Source organism: Glycine soja, chromosome 19 (genome assembly GCF_004193775.1).
Source record: "Glycine soja cultivar W05 chromosome 19, ASM419377v2, whole genome shotgun sequence".
In the NCBI taxonomy this organism is placed as follows: Eukaryota; Viridiplantae; Streptophyta; class Magnoliopsida; order Fabales; family Fabaceae; genus Glycine; species Glycine soja.
This window is the reverse complement of record NC_041020.1, coordinates 50,386,716-50,405,109: the sequence shown is the minus strand read 5'-3', so window position 1 is coordinate 50,405,109 and position 18,394 is coordinate 50,386,716. Positions and strand designations below refer to the sequence as shown.

The 18,394-nt window shown below is 33.6% G+C and overlaps 1 protein-coding gene across 4 annotated transcripts; it reads right to left on the bottom strand.

The window, feature by feature from the left end:
• Window positions 1-4,306: 4,306 nt before the first annotated feature.
• On the bottom strand, window positions 4,307-17,733 carry LOC114398419 (protein LHY-like). Of its 4 annotated transcripts, XM_028360610.1 has the most exons (8): window positions 17,433-17,723; window positions 17,105-17,130; window positions 16,706-16,901; window positions 15,697-15,808; window positions 15,413-15,474; window positions 6,572-6,799; window positions 5,074-6,486; window positions 4,307-4,991 (listed from the first exon to the last, which is right to left on the bottom strand). In XM_028360610.1, exons 3-8 carry the CDS (start codon window positions 16,742-16,744, stop codon window positions 4,596-4,598), a joined length of 2,250 nt encoding a protein of 749 aa, XP_028216411.1. In that variant the 5' UTR covers window positions 16,745-16,901; window positions 17,105-17,130; window positions 17,433-17,723; the 3' UTR covers window positions 4,307-4,595. The 4 variants fall into 4 exon arrangements, with proteins under 4 accessions (XP_028216411.1, XP_028216410.1, XP_028216412.1 ...); XM_028360609.1 differs by lacking the exon at window positions 17,105-17,130 and having other exon boundaries at window positions 5,074-6,483; window positions 17,433-17,733; XM_028360611.1 differs by having other exon boundaries at window positions 16,706-17,130.
• Between the last annotated feature and the right edge of the window lie 661 nt (window positions 17,734-18,394).

Below are 18,394 nucleotides of genomic sequence, written 5' to 3'. Positions count from 1 at the left end.
TTATTGTTTCTTTTTGTGTGAATCATTATAAATTCGACATTCTATGAGTTTTATGCAGTAGGTGCCTTAAAATGCTAATTCATATTGTCTTAATGGTTTTATTTTGCAATCTACAGGCAAAGAATAGGAAGTGAAGTTGAAGCCTGATGATTTGCGCTCAGCGCGCAGAGCTCGCTTAGCAAGATTTGGCGCTTAGCGGGAGGATGTCTGCCCAGTGCGAAGAAGTAGCTTAGCGAACTTGCAGTCTGGCGAAAGGGCGCTTAGCGCGCATGGCTCGTTTAGCGCCCAACCATTTATTCGCGCTTAGTGTACTTGCGCGCTCGGTGTGCAATCGTGGGAAATCAAACTCAGGAGGGTTTTTTAAGCAGAAGGCAAGGGAAGAAAAACAGGTTGTTCAGAAATAAGAAGAAAAACCCTAGAACTTGAGCTAGAGGAAGATAATCATTGAGAGCCCACTCTTTTTCCCACTTCACTTCCATTCCCTTTCTTTTAACCTCTTACACACTTTTGTATAGTTGAGCTCTCCATGACCATGGAGGGCTAAACACTCCATTGTTGGGGAGCTTCCACCAAACTCTCTTGATGTAAAAACTCTTACTATCTATTTGATATTATTGCTAGTTTCATTGTTTCTTCCTATGTTTATTTTCATGTATGTGGTTTGATCATCCATTTATATGTTATGTTAGGGTTTAAGCATTGGAAAATATGGTTAATCCTTAGAACTTGGAAGAACATCTAAAATACTTTATTTCTAGGGATAGTGCGAAGTAATTTAGCCGAGGTGTACATCTTTATTAGTCATGTTCACTTAGTTTAGTTCTTGAGGGATTAATAATGAAACTAGGAGAATAAGACTCTCTCGCGTGAGGAATCATAGTTAGAGTAATTTCGTAGGTGTAGGTGACAACTAGAATAATATAAAATAGAGAAAAATCATCATAATTACATCAAGAGAGGTTCTGGTAGGGAGCCCCCGACATAATCAATCCCACATTTGTTCTTCGTCATCAAGCTCAATGTGTTTGTTTCCTTTTCTTAATTTTAGTATAGAATTGCACCATCATTTAATTTACAACCAAAATTATCTACTTAGTATTTTTCCAATTCGTTTATTAATTACATACAAATTGAATATGCACTATTAGAGTGCATATAAAATCCCGGTAGAAACGATACTCGGTCTTACAATTTTAAATTATTATTTAAACGAATTGGTAGGTTAACATTAGACCACAAAGACTCGCATGCCATGAGGCAAGGTTGAATTTCGGCTCACAACTAATTGAATCCAATGGATAACCTAGGATTCCAATTCGGTTAGGATGATGATTTGGTGATTACAAATTCGTTTTTCTTTCGTTAGATTAATATTAATTTTATTGATTCATACACGGAATAGATTATTAATGAAAATAAAACTCAATATAACTAACATAATTATAGTATTAACGCAAGCGGTAAGATCAATTTTCAGAAAATTTCCTATTTTCTGCCGTGTCTTCTTTCGAAGACCCTATTAAAAAAAATTGGCATATGCCGCTTAAAGCGACATGATCAATTTAGTAATTCGTCTTGTTAAAAAAAATGTAAATTTTTCATATTTAATTTTAAATACATTGAATACAAAGCACCAGTGTTTTCGCTAATTTGAGCAGTAAAGAGACTTTAAGTTCTCATTAAAGACTGAAAACATGTGTTTTTGTTAAAATGTAAAGAATAAAAATATATTAATTTTTATAGGAGTACAATTAATATTTATAATAATTTGAGAGATCAAAAATATATTTTAAGAATTCAAAATATATTATATAACTTAAATATGAGCATGGGAGAACAAAATATGCACATATATTTATTACCACTAAATAAAATAGTCTAACATATGGACAATAATAGATCAAGCACGTACATCCAAAACTAACAAGATGAAAATAATATTTATATATTAGTCATGCACATATATAAATATTGTGAATAAAATATATGATTACTACGGGATTTACGAATCGATCAAATTATAAAAAATTTAAGCCCAAATTGATGGCCGAACTTAAATTTGGGCCAGCTTCAAGCTTGTTCAAAAGCTTGACAAAATCAAAATTTGTCCAGAATAAAATAAATTTTACACAAATAATTAAAACTTTGGATAAAAAAATTTCTTGACAATGTAAAACTTTCTAATTTAAATTCCATTTATCACTAAAAAATGTTTTTTAAAAATCCTAATTTGTCATATTTAAATGCAATCTTATTATATTGTGTAAGATGGTTATTCTAATAATGTCTACACACATCAAACTAAAATATGACGTAACAAATTTCATCAAATAATATTCTTCTCAAAAGTACAAGTACAATAATTTAACTTAACAGCTGTATATGTGTTCATGTGTCAAAAAAGAAGAAGAAGAAGAAGCTGTTTGTGTTCTATTAAGCGTCCTAGCCAGTAATCGTTAATAAAGAGAAAAAAAAAGCTTTTATTTTCTTCTTTAAACATCGTAGAGGAGTACGTTCAATGCTTTACTACTTATTTAGGGTATAAAATAATAATTTAGTGAAAGTAGAGGGATAATTAGTTTTCATTTATTTATTTTACACTTCCTCACCGTTTTGAAGATGAACACAATGATAATAAATGACACCAAACTTCATATAATATGTTTAATTAACACTAGGTATCTCCTTCACAAACTAAACCAGGAGTTTCACTTGGCTTACTTCTAACATCCAATTTGTTTATTTTAGAAGATTCTAGCTACTAGGTCGAGATCAAATATAGACGGAAAGAACAGTCAAATGTCTAATCAAACCATTTTATTTTTATCTCAAATTATTAAACAAAGATTGTAGTTTTTCTTTTGACAGAAACAAAGAGTGTAGCTAAGACCTAAGAAATATAGATTACATAATATCCTGGGTCCATGGAAGGTGCTGAGGTGGAGCATGGGTACTTACTTTAGCGAAACGAGAGTCGCAAAGCTTTGTTTGGGGATAAGTAAGGCTCTCTTAGGTGAGGGATGAAATTTAGACTTGTCTAATGAACGGCGATGTAAAAAATTTACAATTTCTCAATATAGATTATGGTGGTAACTCTACCCATTCAACGGTTCATATGAAGAAATTATGAGGTCGAAAACGTTCTCGTTTAGAAATGTTCTGATTGTTAAAGAATAATTTTTAAATGAATCAATTATAAGTTTTGTAGATCTCATCTTTATTAGTGAGTCTGTCTTGCTCATTATTTGATGATAATGGTCAATTTCAGGTTGTGAGGAGTCTAAACAACGATAATTTTTTTTTATTCTATTCACTAAAAACATAAAATGACAGTTCTTTGTCTTTTATAAACATCTTTTTTCAATCCACTAAACTACATTCTGATTACTTTATCTTTGCAGAAGTCTGTGTTCTGAATATTTTGTATTCTCATTCTTGTGTTGCTTCCTCCTGTCTTTTTTTGTCAATTCCTAAGCTCCACTTTTCTATTCAGTTTTACTTATAAGGAAATCCATCGAGGTAGATTACCCAAGTAGCCAATCCTCATTTCGCAACATTGAATTTTTTATTTATTTCTTGAGGCATCTGTGCAAGATAATTCCACTAGCTCTTCAAAGAGAACTAGCATGGAAGTTGGAGTTGCAAATCTCACGAGGGATCCATCCTGCTATGTTCATGTATTAGAAAATTCAAACTTGTGGCATTAGCAGCATCCCGTGCATTTGCTGTCTTAAGTAAAGTGTATGGAATTTCCTCACTACGTCCTTCAAACAGGTTAGAGTTACTGCATCTGTATGTGCAGATCCTCATAGCTTTCGCATGAAAGGTAGGTTAGTCTTGTTTAAACAATTTGTAATGAAAATAGTATTTTGAATTACTAAGTTATAATGAAAATAGTCATAATTTCACTATTTTGATACACCAAATCAAATCATTCACAATGTCTAACTGGTTACAAAAAAAGCACTAAATTTCCGCTACTATGGCAAGATTTATTGCTTATATTTTACATTAAAAGTAGAGTTAAATGCAAAGGAACATCCTTCAGATGATATCAAGAAAGAGGGAAAACTATATAATTAATCATGAAGTAAAAATAATTCAAATTTGAGAATCATTCGTGTAGTGCAAAGTAATTAACTTTCATGAAAGCAATTGCAAAAGAAAGAAAGCTCCCTTCTTCAAAACCAATATGTATGTGGATCACCACAGCCAACATACAAGCACATTCTGTTCAACCTGGGCGGATTTTGTATACAGGAAAATAGTTCACAGATGCCACACAACTAAAATTAAAACGTGGGAATTGACTGAATGAAGGATCATTAAATTACTTAAATGATCAATGCTAAAACAGTACTTAATGTTTCTTGTCTAGGTCCATTTTAGCAGAGTTTTCAAATGCAGTAGCATCAGTCCAAGAAAGTAAAAAGAGTGTAATGTAATAATTTAATATGGTACACACACCTACACGACAAGTTTCGTGAGCTGCAGAATTAGAAAATAAGCAATACAGACAATGAACAAGGAAACTAAGAAATAATATATGCAAAACTAGAGATTTTCTTTGTGTGGTTGCATGGATATATCAAGCATCAAGTTGAAGCCTCCCCATTCAAGCGTATTCTCTTAGGACCTTTTTCTTCACCTTGGTTGCAGGCTGTTCCGATCCTGTTTTCATTGGCCTCTACCGAACATCTTTTGTAAGGTTTAAACCCTGTTGGACGAGTCTTTAGCTTTCCTGGTCCAAGACCTATGATTAGCAGTCCCTCCTCCTCATTGTTATCTTTGACAAATAGCAGATTTTTCTGCACCCCATCACTATTAGAACTGCATTTCTTGCTTTCAAGGTCTTCATCTTTGTAGTCTGTGTTTTGGTCGTTATCCTTGATGCTGTCTATCTGATTATCCTCATTTATCAAATCATGAGTAGGTGAAAAGCTTTGTGGCAACACCTCTCTGGAGAATAGAGCCTGAAAGGCAAGACGCCCCTGAAAATAACAGTGGCATGAGGAAAGAAGCAATGCATGCATACATTACATTAACATTTCATCATAAGATATACAATCATACCTCTTCAGAGACCTCCTTCCAAGAATCAGTAAGGTTGTTAATGCTTCTACTACGACGATTACTAAGCTCGGTATCTAAAATGTTTGCATCAGGTGTTTTGGGCTCTTCCTTTTCTTTCTCATCCTTCAGTAGTAACTCGGTCTCTTCACTGCTAGAGGTTGTGTTGGAACCACATGAGGAACGGTCTACAGGTTTTCTGCCCTTCATTTTGTTGGAATCGGGGTTCTCAGAAATGACCTGATTCGTCTCATGATTAGTAGCCTTTGGTGAAGTATTTAAATTGGCATCTCCCCTCTCCTCAGATTTGGATGAAAAAACAGCTGGGGACTTAGGAGCTGAATGTTGAGCTTCTGAGTGTTCTGGATCCAGTATCTGATCTTGCAGAGAAGAATTTTGTGGTTTAATCTCTTCTTGTTCTGTTTTTTGTGGTGATTCATCAATATTCATTAATGGAACTGCAATCGCTGATGCAGGAGGACAGGCAAAAGCTGTATGGAGCGGAGCACACAAAGGAAGCAGTCCATGGGCAGCCCACCATGCGGTTGCGGCAGCTACTGTAGCAGCTGCAATAGCTGTCACACTTGGAGGCGAGCCAATTTGTCTTGATGGAAAATCTGGAGTGCACATGGGAGAATCTGCGGAAGTTTCTGCATTTGCATAGGGCCAAAATGTAGCAGCAAAACTTGCTGCAGCATGGGCTGCAGGGTTTTGTAGCAAGGTAGAGACAATAAGACTTGAAAATGTGGAGGACACCTGAAGAAATGAATGATAATCATCCTGTGTGAAGGTAGGACAAGGAGGAAATGATTGATGAATAGAGGACCGTGCAGTGTTGTTTTGACTTTCACTTATGTTTGATGTAGCAGAAATGGTGACAAGGTTAGGTTGCCCATTAACCCCTCCTTTCGGCTGAAATATGGAGTCTTGAAACACCATATCTGGGGATGGATTTTGAGTACTAGTTCCAAGGTTCCCATCAACAACGTGCACAGGGACATGTCTTGGGTAATTCTGATTGCCTTGCACCCCTTCAATTGTTAATGCACAATTAAGACCATCTGTTTTCTCAGTTTGAACCAATTCTGAAGCACCAGAATTCTCCGACTTAGAGACTTTACAAGTGCCATTAGACTTTTGAGTGTGCTTGCCATCATCTATCTCCAACTTCTGATTTTCAAGATCATCAGTAACAAAAGAGTCGTTGGTTTCATCTTGAGTTATCACATCTTTCACCGAAGGTATAAACTTCCTTAGGGCACATGAATTTCTCAGCGGCACTAATATTGATGTTGAATTCTTGTTGGCGGAAGATACAGATGAACAGGGTGCCTCTTGGAGAATGGTAAATACTTTTGAGCAGCTTTGGTCCTTATTTTCTTTTACGGTTGATGGCCTTAGGTCGACATCATGCTTCTAAAGGAACAGGCGGAATGATTTCAATGAAAGGGGGAAAGGCAGAAAATTCGAATGACATGGAATACATAAAAATAAATATAACCTCTGGAAGGGGTTCTTTCTCCAAGCCCAATGCTTGTTTACCAAGTGAAGATACAATTGAAATGAGAGGCTTTCCATGCCTTGCTCCGCTATGTAATGTTGGGGCACCACCAACATTGGTCTTCCGGGGATAAGGATTGTTTGGTTTTCTTTTTGGCCGTGGAGGGGGGATGTCTATATCAAGAGCTTGTCCTATTGGAACACCCTTTACAAAGGCCTCTTTCTCCAACTGAAAGTAAGAATTGTAGTATTCTCAGCAGGTGGAAGTTTCACAAAAACTATTTTAAAAACATTCATCGGAGCATTTGAGCATTATTATTATTATTTGTGGAATTGCCAAAATACTAATTAGAGAATTGTAATACCTCCAACAGTAACATTTCAGTGCATCCAATAATAAAGCATAATTAACTATCTACATGGTTTTCAATGAAGTACAATCTTCAAAGAAAACACACTGTCACTGCCTTTAAGTGGAGGTTTGATTCTTCCTGTGGAAAGATTGTGCTAGCTACATCTCTGTGAATTGGAATTGGAATTGGAGGTATCAAAAATTCAAAATCCTAGCTTGAAAGTGATACCCATTTTCAGTCAAAGTATTTCTATGAATAAATTCATTAAAGTTATCATTTCTCTTTTCCTTTTCTCCTAATAGACTAGTAGTTTGATGTGTCCTGTTGGGGAAAACAAGAGTATGAGTTCATAAAACAATAACACATAGGAACTAATAATGTTTTCCTCCCGTGTAACTTAAAATGGACACTAAATAGATATAAAAATAAATAAATAAATAAAAGAGAGCAAATGGAATTTTAATGTTGAGAATTCCTCAATATAAGGGCAATCCACGGAACTAAATCCAGAAAAAAATAATCTTCATTATGTAGTAGGAATTCATATTAGTCAATAGCAGGCTACACTGGAACAGGGAGCAGAGCAGCCTTAGGAGTTAGGATGATATGGGATTCAAATAGAGAGAAATTTTCAATAGCAAATAGTACCCAAAATAACTGCTTTTTGTGCTATATAGCATAACAGCATCACTAGCATGATATAAATTTCAAAAACACACATCTTTATCCCTATGTTCCATTCTTCCTTTTCCCTTAAACTTCTTAGTTCACATTTTACAAACTTTTATCTAATTTGTTGCCCCTTGCATCCTTTGTATCAAGAAACAAGTGAGAGCAATTTCTTAGTATTTTTTATAAAATAAAAATAGAACTTTGTTCTAAATATAAGAAACGAGTAAAGTATCAAATTAGTTTCTCACTTTTGGAGGCACCGTCAATTTGGTCCCTGAAATTTAAAAAATATCAAAATGATCTTTGACTTTACATTCTGTTTGCCACGTTATTTCCTGCCGTTAATAATCTTCTAACACCGTTAGTAAATGTGTGATGTGACACGTTAAGTGTCACCTAGACGAACACATAGCAAGCGTAATTGGGAAATAAGCAATGTCATGTCATAGGGACTAATATGACATAATTTTAAATGTTACATTGTAAAATGAAGAGTCAATATTTGTATACAATGTCAAATTGATCCTTAATAGTTTTTAGTCTAATTGAAAACGTGATGTATTCCCTCTCACCATTTTCTCCCTCCTATGGTTGAAGGATAACGTTCCTGTGCTAGGTCCACGCCAATCATCGCTCTCCCAGTGGTGGTGGTTGTCGTTCTTCGTCACCCTTCACTGTTCATTGACGCAATAAGTGCTTTTGTGTGTTCCACATCGATCATCGTCACCCTCCAGTGTTGATTGACGCAATCGGTACTTTCCAGTAGAAGTAAGGGTTTTGTTTTTCACTGCATTTGGTCTTCTCGTGTTGAACCAGCGTAGTTGAATCGGCGGCACTATATCATTCAAACGCGTTGTTGTTTGCGTTTAAACCATTGGAGTAGTTTTTGAGAGTGAAGGGTTTGAGATTTTGGTTTAAGAGGTTATTGAGAATAGCGTAGTGGTATAGTGTGAGATGTGAAGCTTTTGAGAGAATGAAGTATTCTCTGTTTGAGATGCGTGTGTTCCAATAATGAATGAGAGGGGCTTTAGGGGTGAATGAGTTGATTTGTTGAGGCGTTATTCTTACTTGACAAACTTGCATTCATGATTTGTAACTTTATTTTTCCTATGTTTGTTTTAGTTCACAATTTGTTTTGTTTTTGCTCTCTATTAGTGTTTGCATTCTGTTTAGCTAATTTTTTTTTTATTCGCGTGTTGCGTTGTGATATCTGTTTGTTGTGCTTTGGTTATACAAGATGTGGGAAATAACCTTAGTACTACACCATGGAGGTACCTTTACTAGGATGTGTGTTCTCGGTTTGACGTGGCATTCTCCCTTGTGCTTGAATTAGCAGACATGATAGACCACAAAATAATAGAAGAAGAACTACAAAGATGGAGAAAGATGAATAGGAGAAGAATAAGAATTGATTGAGTATGAGTAGGAGGAAAAATAGAATGAAAGCGTGAATGTTAAAATAGCCGTTAGGGTTTTAACATTTTGGGAAAAAAGATGATCACCTAAATTATGTTATTTTAGTCCCTTTAATATCAATTTAGTCCCTCCGTACATGGCAAGTAGAAGAAACTGATGTGGAAGTTCCATGTGTACATCCAGGTGGCACTTAACGTGTCACATCACACATTTACTAACGATGTTAAGAGATTACTAATGGTCGGGACTAACATGACAAACAGAATGTAAAATCGAAGATTATTTTAACATTTTTAAAATCTCAGAGACCAAATTGACAGTGCCTCTAAAAGTGAGGGACTAACTTGATATTTTACTCTATAAGAAACATAAATTTACTTTTAAATATATTAATTAATAATTTCTTTTTACACCCTTAATTTTCTATAAAGTCTATCTATGATGCATTTACTCATTTCTCATAGAATTGAATATATTCTTCCTTTTAAAGAATGACTATATTCACTGAGCTATTATTATATACTAACTTATGTTATAAGTGATTAAATTCGATAAGTTATTTGTATTTGGATGTATATTTGAATAAGCGCTTATACAATTTTGAAATGTTTGAATGCATATCTACCTAAGCACTTAAAAGATATTGTCTCTTTTTAAAAATTAATAAATAACTCATATTTCAAAATAAAATAAAAAATATAAACCAACTAAATAACTAATATACTCACATTATGTGTGCGTATGTATCACAAAAGTATTAAAAATAAATATCACTAATCACAATTTGCGTACTCTTAATTTTTAAAAACAAAGATTTAAGTATCATAAATTTGAAAAAATTAAGTGACACAGAAAAAACACCATACACTTATCAATAATTTTAATAAATAAATTTTTTAATAATCAAAACATGATTAAAATATAATTAAGGTGTTAAAATTAAATTATATATATATATATATATATATATATATATATATATATATATATATCATAAAATCATTATATAAATTTAAAAAATTCACCATTCACGTTTATAAATATGTATATGAAAATAGTATACCATTATAAAAACTTCACCAGTACGCAACAATGTAGAAGGAAACACAAAAAAATTACTAATAATGTATAGAAGAAATTACTAGCAACATACAAAAATATAAATTTATTTAATTAAATTATATTTTTAGCAAGGAAACACTTAAAAAAATAAATAAATTTAGTAGCCACAAATAGCTATAATTTGATTTGTGTTAGAACTAATATTTATATTAATCTGAGTTAAGAAACGAATAAAATAAAATATTTGATTCGAAGGAAGAAACGAAAAAGAATATAAAAAAATACGTGTTTAATATTTTTGATCTTGGGGTGACTCAAAGAAAGGTTAATCTTTTCATAAGCTCTGCATAAACTATTCCTATAAGCTATATTAGAGAGCTTATGAAAATAAGCTAAAAACATCTTATAGATTAAGATATTTTCATAAGGTCTCCCAAACACTTTCATAAGAACTTAAGTTATAAGATAAATACAAATAAATTGTTGACAAGCTCTTCCAAACGGGACCTAAGTCACACTCATTTGAAAAAATTATTTATTGAATTACACGTAGTACCATTAGATATAATTGTCACTTAAATTATTTAATTCTTATGATTAATTTTGAATAATATTTAAATTTATGATATTATTAATTTTAAAAAAACTAACATACCCTGATGCAGGAAGACTCTTCACTGTACGAAGATACGTGGAAGGATTAAGCAGTTTTATCCTTGCATATGCAATAAATATATTATTAATTAAAATTAAATAATTTTATTAGTATAGATGAATTAAGTATTTATTTATATGTATAGGATTGAAGGTGCTATTATTTTTTAAAAATAATTCACCATAGTCTTTCATTTTTTTACTTCATTACTATTACTATGTTCTTATTTCTCCTAGATTGATGGTAATCGTGTAAATTATGACTTATTATTTATCAAGAATTTTTATTATTATCTGTTTAAATGTTTATATGTGTAATATAAAATATTGGTTTAAATATATCTTTAGATCTTATAATTTAGTACTTTTTTTTTCTTTTCATCCTTTTAAAATTATTTTTTTGTTTTTCATCCTTTAAGTATTTTATATTGCATTTTTTTATTATTAAAAATACTATTTGAAGTATTGTTGGAATCTATGTCCATTGTTGGTAAGTATGCAAAGGAGGTGGAGCAAAAGCAACGATTGAAGCCAGAACAATATGTGGAATATCTAGAGGGTCCACAAAGGAATTAGCATGAAGTTCAGTCGAAGAGGAAAAAAAGGGGTGAGGACAAAATTATATATGGTTGAAGTTGAGGACAAAAATAACAATAGTCCATTAGGAGACGTGAGTAGCCTATAAAAATACATTCGAGAGATGAAGAGAGATTCATTTATTTCACATTACTACTTATCTTCGTCATTCATTTTCTTAGAATCTAATGATTATAATAAGTAAGTAATCTTAATTAGTAGATTTCAAGAAAATGAATGATGAAGACGAGGATAGAATTACTCTTTGAGTAAGATGATCCTTTCTCTTAAAAAAATTAGACAAAAAGCTTATATTTACATAAAGTGAGGTCATGGACAAAACATGCAACCAAAGACATGGAGAGGAACAAGGTATAGATCCTATTAGGAATAAAAGAGAGAGTAGGGATCGGGGTTGCGAAGAACAAAGGAAGGCATGGAGTTGATTAACATGTTGTCACAAGCGCATCACCCCAGGAACAAAAGAGAAAATTATGGGGAAGAATGATACCAGTTGTTTCAATCACGTGTCAATTCTTTCTTTCAGCAACACCATTTTGCCATGGTGAGTGTGCACAAGATGTTTGATGAATAATACCTTGTGAAGTAAAAAAGAAATGAAACTGGGAAGACATATTCACAAGCGTTATCAGTGCCTAAAATTTCAATAGGAGAATCAAATTGATTTTGAAATTAAATTGAGAAACATTGAAAGCTGGAAAAAACATCAACACAATTTTTCATTAACCAAGTGCAATGGGAAAAATCATCAACGAAAGAGACAAATAATAGTAGCAAAAAGTTGAATAGAAACGACCAAGACCCAAAAATATTGGAATGAACCAAAGCAAAAGGTGACAAACCAGTTTTATTAACTCGATGACCATAACTATGGCGAACATGTTTTCCAAATTAACAAGACTTGTAGTTAGAAGACGAAATTTTTTAAACTAAGGTGACTTAAGCACTAATGTGCAAAAGCCTGAGAAGGAACAAACAATCGATGGTGAAAGTTGATATAATCCTCGCAACTCATGTCATGCTCTAGTAGTCCGTCCGGTATGTTGATTTTGGACAAGAACATGCTTGTTAACAAAAATAACAGAGTAATCGAAGGTGTGAGAGAGCTTTCTAATATATATTAAATTAGAAGGACAACTAGAAACATAAAAGCACAAAATTTAAGAAAAGGTTAGGAATTGGATATGTTTGACCAATGCCTTGAACTTTTATCCGAGATTTGCCAAGGTAAAAGAAGAAAAAAAATCCAAATAAGACAGACGGTAGAAAAGAGATTTGTTACCAGTCATATTATCAGAAGCCCCAAAGTCAAGTATCCAAGGTTCAAGAAAATAGGACTAAGAAAAAAAGGCTCCAAGACTATTAGACTAAGTAATGACATCGATTGGTGAGATGGGTTGTTCGGCTGCCTTGAATAGGAGAAAATCATTGTAATCAATGACACAATTAGTAACATCCTCAATGGTTCCAAAGGCAATGATTTGAGCAACATTAGCTAGCTTAGATTGTTGTCTAGTCTTAGTGTTGTAGTTGGTTGGTTGATTTTTCTCATCGGATCAACGAGACATTATTAAAAGTCACCACAACACTAGATTTTGACGGGAAACTGTCGAAGGCCATGAGAAATGAAGTTGAAAAAGGGCCAGAGAAAAGTTTCCTAATTGAGGAAAGGGTGGTAGAGGGATCGCTGGAAAAACGACTCATGCACCAATCAAGTGAGGGCATGTGCAACGACAGTTGCTGGCAAGATTTTGGTGCTAGGGTTGCTAAAGGATGGTGGTTTAAGTGCAGCGGCACACATGCTTGGAATATGGCCTATTAAGGATAAAATTGGTAAGAACTTGCCCATTTCACTTCAGTGTGCTACTTTTCATTGGTGATTAGACAGAACATCAAACAAGACTAAATCACGATGTTTAGAAAGTTGGTAAATTTTCACATTTCTAAAGTTTCAGACCAAAGTGCACATGACCCTAAATTGGAAGAGGTAAATTAGACTTTTCCCTTATTAATATTTTAGCGTTAGCTTAAAGCAGTTAGAGAATGAACACTTATCTCAGCGGGGATTCACCGTGACTACCTAGCATTAACAACATTAAATATTTGGAATATGATCAATTCTTTCAGCCATTATTGTTCAGATAAATGAAATCTCATTCAGCTCACTAATATTGTTAAAGATCTCTATACAAATCATATTTTCACATAAGTAAAGGTTCTCCAAATATGCATGTATTTATCGTACTTTTCATTGCTTTGATATGTGGTTCTATTCTATATCTGACAAATGGCACAAATAGTAGTGCAGTTGGACAAAAAAAAAGGGGGACTGGTTTGACCAAGCAATCATACTGACTACTTGCCCAAACCAGTCCCCCTTGTCTTTTTAACTTCTTTAAAATCAATTTGTTGTCAGATGTCTTCATTGCCTTTGTGTACTCCATCAAAGCATTGAACCCCTTGTCTCTTCAATATAGACAACAAAAGGGTTCAGCACGAAAACTCAATGTTATTTACTTGAACCTTATACAGTAACCATAGATGCATCAGAAAATGTAAATCACTTGAATGCCCAAGTCTGATGTTATATCCTTCACATTCTCTTCGCCTAAGCTAAAAATTTTCAGCACATTTTATCATTAGTAAGGGCGTGTACTATAATTTCAGCATTAGTAAAGGTAATAGTAAAGGCTGTAAAAAATGAACAGGAGCCTTTCAAGTCTTGTTAAGTGTTAACTATTTCCTCATTACATATAAGCTTTATTGTACTACTATACTCTGCCTATACTCTATGATAGTGAATGTTGGGTTGTAAAGGAACAATAGGAGAAACGTGGGACTACATAAATGAGAATGCTAAGATGGATATATGGCCACATATGAAAGGACAGGATACAAAATAATTATATACAAGGATATATTGGTATAGCACCAATACAGAAAAAGATGACAAAAAATCAGTTAATGTGGTTTGAATGCGTACACAAAAGGCCACTGAAAACTCCAGGGAGGAGAGTAAATTGCATTTTTTATAGTCGTGTAAAAAGGAGAAGAGGCAGACTAAGAAGGACTTCAGGGGAGTTGTTAAGAGAGATCTCTTGGTAAAATAATAAATTGCATTTATGTTCATATTGATACTGTTGCAGCTGGCGAACAACCCTCTGAACTCATTTATTAAAAGCATTAAATTATTATTTATATTCTTTTTTATAGAAAGTCAATCTCCAAACAGTTTACTAATATTTAGTCTATGAACATACATAACTAAATCGCCTGCCATGCTAGCATCCAAGTTCTGGAATTCCAATCACTGAACCATACCCTTTTGGGTTTGAACTCTAAATCAATACTCAAACCCTTTTTTTTTTACTTAAGAAACCTAAATTCTTGAAAACCATAGAAGGTTCCTGATCACTTCTACATGAAACTCTAGTAGTCATTCCCTAATGGAAAATCATGCCACGAAACTTCTTTTCTATAGATACAATTCCATCTTAAAGATCTGGGTACTTTGAAGCATTTCTTAGATATTGACATGGCATGGGACAAGAAGAGTATATTTCTTTCTCAAGGAAAGTATATACTTGATTTGCTAGTCCTGAAAGTAACAGGTACTGCAGGAGCCATCCACGTGACACCTAAATGATTTCTAATGCAAAGCTTTCAGCAGATGTTGGTGACGAATGAAAGAAGCTGGTTGGTAAACATTATCTGACACTACTCTTTCTCTATACATGTGATCAGACAGTTCATGTCTCCTCCAAGGGAAACTCATTAGGATATTCAAAGGAAACTCTTAGGTAAGGCATAAGCCATAATGTATAGTGATATATATACACATCAGGCGGGGAATAGGCAAGTGTTTTGTAATTTTTTTGTTTTTTGTTTAAGAAACCAAACCCCAATATAGTTTAAAATCCACCAGTTCAGATACAGAACTATTTTCTGCCATTGAATGGGAATTTTATGAATCAAACAAAATACCAAATTGGTTAATAAATCAGCAGCAAATCAAGATGAAGCATAAATTTGAATTATAGGACCAAAAATTTCAATGAATAATCCCAGGTGAGAAGGTATGGATTTACCTTTGTAAAGAATTTCTGAGCATGACTCCTGATTTGCACAGCAGTCTTTGTTCCTATATGCTCTGCACAACAAAATTAAAACCCCCAAAAAAGGGGGCAGGGGGCGTGAGAAAAAAGAGTAGTCCTATATACAGATTTAATCAAATAGAGAGAGCAGTTTCTGTAATTTCCTATTAACATATTCTAGTATGCTAGATATCAAGATTATTTGGCAATCTAAAATGCATTTATGCATCTGAAGATATGAAGTATATATAAAGTATTAATGGTGAGCATAATATTGCCTTCTATGCGCTGCCATGCTCGCCCGTATAGCTTCAAGGCTTCTAGAAATCTGTTATGTTCCTCCTCTGTCCATCGTTCTCTTTGCTTTGTGATAGTATATGGCTTTCTTGTCTACAATTGCCAAGTAGCCACTCAGATAATAATAAAAATAACAACAATAATAATAAGGTTTATTTAATATTTTGGCCTATATAGTTGTTTCCACTTTACAATTTTTTTCCTATACCAAAAAACTATAAATTTTAGTTTCTACACATGCATATTACTTTTTTGTTACAAAGTTATAAGTGTGAAATATTTATAAGTTTTGTCAATTATTAATCTATGCCGGAAAACATGAATTGGGCCTTTAACGAAGTCTTTTATCCCAACCATATTATTTTCATTCATCATACTCAAACGTGAGACTTTCCTTCGGACCAATGTAATGTTTGTCCCTACACTCGAGTTTTGATATTGTTAACTTGGTTGTGGTGCTATTGTTAAGACCACTACAAAAATATTCTAAAAGTGTAAGTGTAGAATCGCAACAAATTGCTGTTTATTTCTTTCACAACAACATTTTAAATTGCAGTTGCGGTCACGGTTTTGTTGCATTTCATGATATTGCAGGAAATTTCATACAAATACCATCATTGCAACCACAATTGCAGCCGACACTCCAAAAACTTGACTTGCAGCCAAAATTGTGTCAAACAATTTTTTAAAACCTTGCTCCATAACAAAAATTTTGAAACGGTTTAAATTGCCAAAAAAAAAAATTGTAGAGACTTTACACGGTTAAAAAAATCGCAATTTTGACAATACTGTCAATCACGTTGAATATATTAATGGCAGGTCCAAAACATAACTTATATCATTGTATCTGTGTGTAAGGACTAAATCGTATAGGGAAAAATCATAAAGTAGGAACCATATCATCAATTGAACATAATAATAATGACAACTATTAATTCCCTTTCAGGAATCGAAGTTTGCCATTAATCTACCACAATAAAGTTGACTAACTTTAATAAGCACTTCTTCTCCAGAGGAGTCGGCGTCCATTAGAGGACGTGTGCTGCTAGCTAGCGCTGCTTCAGATCTTCCCTGACGAGGAGTGGGTAAAAGGAATATCTCCTTTCGTTTTTTGTGACATGGAACACACCAAATAGTGAGGCCGTTGTGGTGAAAGCAAGCAGAAGCTGATGATAAGGTGATGCTACTGCAAAAGAAACAGAAAGCAAGAACAATAGGTAGAGATCCGTCTCTGTTTGGTAACAGCAATTATAACTCTAAGCATTCCAATCACAAGCCACACGCAGGATAGTAATAGAGAAAAAAAGATTTAGCAAATTTTAAGAATCCACCGCAACAGAGACGCTTCTCCGAAAGAATAAAAGAAAACTCTTTAATCAGAATCCTCACCAAAACGAACTCCACAGCGCCAAAACCTTTCAAACGCGGAAACAACTACAATTAGTATATATATCACAGCAACACTTGGAACTTGCACGTTCTAACTTGTAATTTCACTTCAAAATTAATATCTCTGCCACTAAACTCCAAGTTCCGTTCTCCTATTTGGTTGCCGAGAATACTTAATCAGAGAGGTTAACTCAGCATACATGATATATTCAAATCGGAAAAGTTATTCAGTCGTTTTGCAGTTTCCGGCGATTAAATTTTCTCGGTAACCAAAAAGAGGGGAAACTGAATAAATTTAAAAAAGAAAAAGAAAGGAAGAGAAAAATACCTTGAAGTAAAGCCATGGTGAAGAAGAAGAGAGTTGAAGGTGCGATCATGCATGAGAAGCGACGGAATTCATTTGCGGCAATGACGAATAGGAAACAGTGGCAAGTAGAAAAGGAAGAATGAGGGGGAGCGACTTCAACTACAAGGAACAGAAGCAAGCACAGCCAACTGTTCAACAGTGAGAAGCAATCTCAGCCACTAGAATTTCCTGGGATGAAAACGAAGGTGTCGTTTTACTTGGAGGCTGCTAAGTGTGCAAGGGATTGTGACAAGTGGCATCAATTTAGTGGTTAATGCACTTTTCCTGAATCCTTTAATATTGTTTTTTGGGGCCTTCTCCCCTCAACTGAAATCTCATCCACAAACTCCGACGCCATTGTTTTCAGTCCGTAAAAGCGCCGCCAGCTGTCATACGTGGGGCCCTCAAGTTGCGCGGCAACGGCTTCGTCCAATCACACCGCCGCACGGAGCGTCTCTCTTCACGGTTCGTTACTTGCTGTGCGTTCCATGGCTCAATTTAGATTTGTTTCTCGATGATAATAATCTAAGCACCAGACATACAATTGTAACACTTTTTGTTTAATTTAAATCTACAATCTAATTTCAACCAATTTAATTATAATCTGATCAAATTTAAATTTTAAATAAAAGAATGTTTTTTTTAAATAATTACGAAAACAATTATAATATAATATAATTAAATACATTTAACTTCTTTTTCTTCTTTTTTGGAGCAAATACATTTAACTCAAAAACGATTTTTTAACTGTTAGTCCAATATGAAACTTATTCTATTTCAAGTTAAAATTAAATTATGTCTTAAATTATAAGTGTAGTAATGACCGGCTGTCTTTAAATAAATGAATACACTTAAATTGGGTTGGCCTAAAACATATTCTATAAAAAAATTTAGAAGAAACCATACATAATATTTAATAAATACACTATTTAATGATGTAGAAC

Bases quoted from the DNA above. Each gene is read 5' to 3' on its own strand.
- LOC114398419 (XM_028360608.1), bottom strand. From the start codon at position 17,485: ATGCATGATCGCACCTTCAACTCTCTTCTTCTTCACCATGGCTTTACT. The intron at 15,475-15,696 runs GCAATATTATGC...TTTGTTGTGCAG, and splicing joins AGCATGGCAGCGCATAGAAG to AGCATATAGGAACAAAGACT. The intron at 6,487-6,571 runs GTTATATTTATT...CTGTTCCTTTAG, and splicing joins AGAAAGAACCCCTTCCAGAG to AAGCATGATGTCGACCTAAG.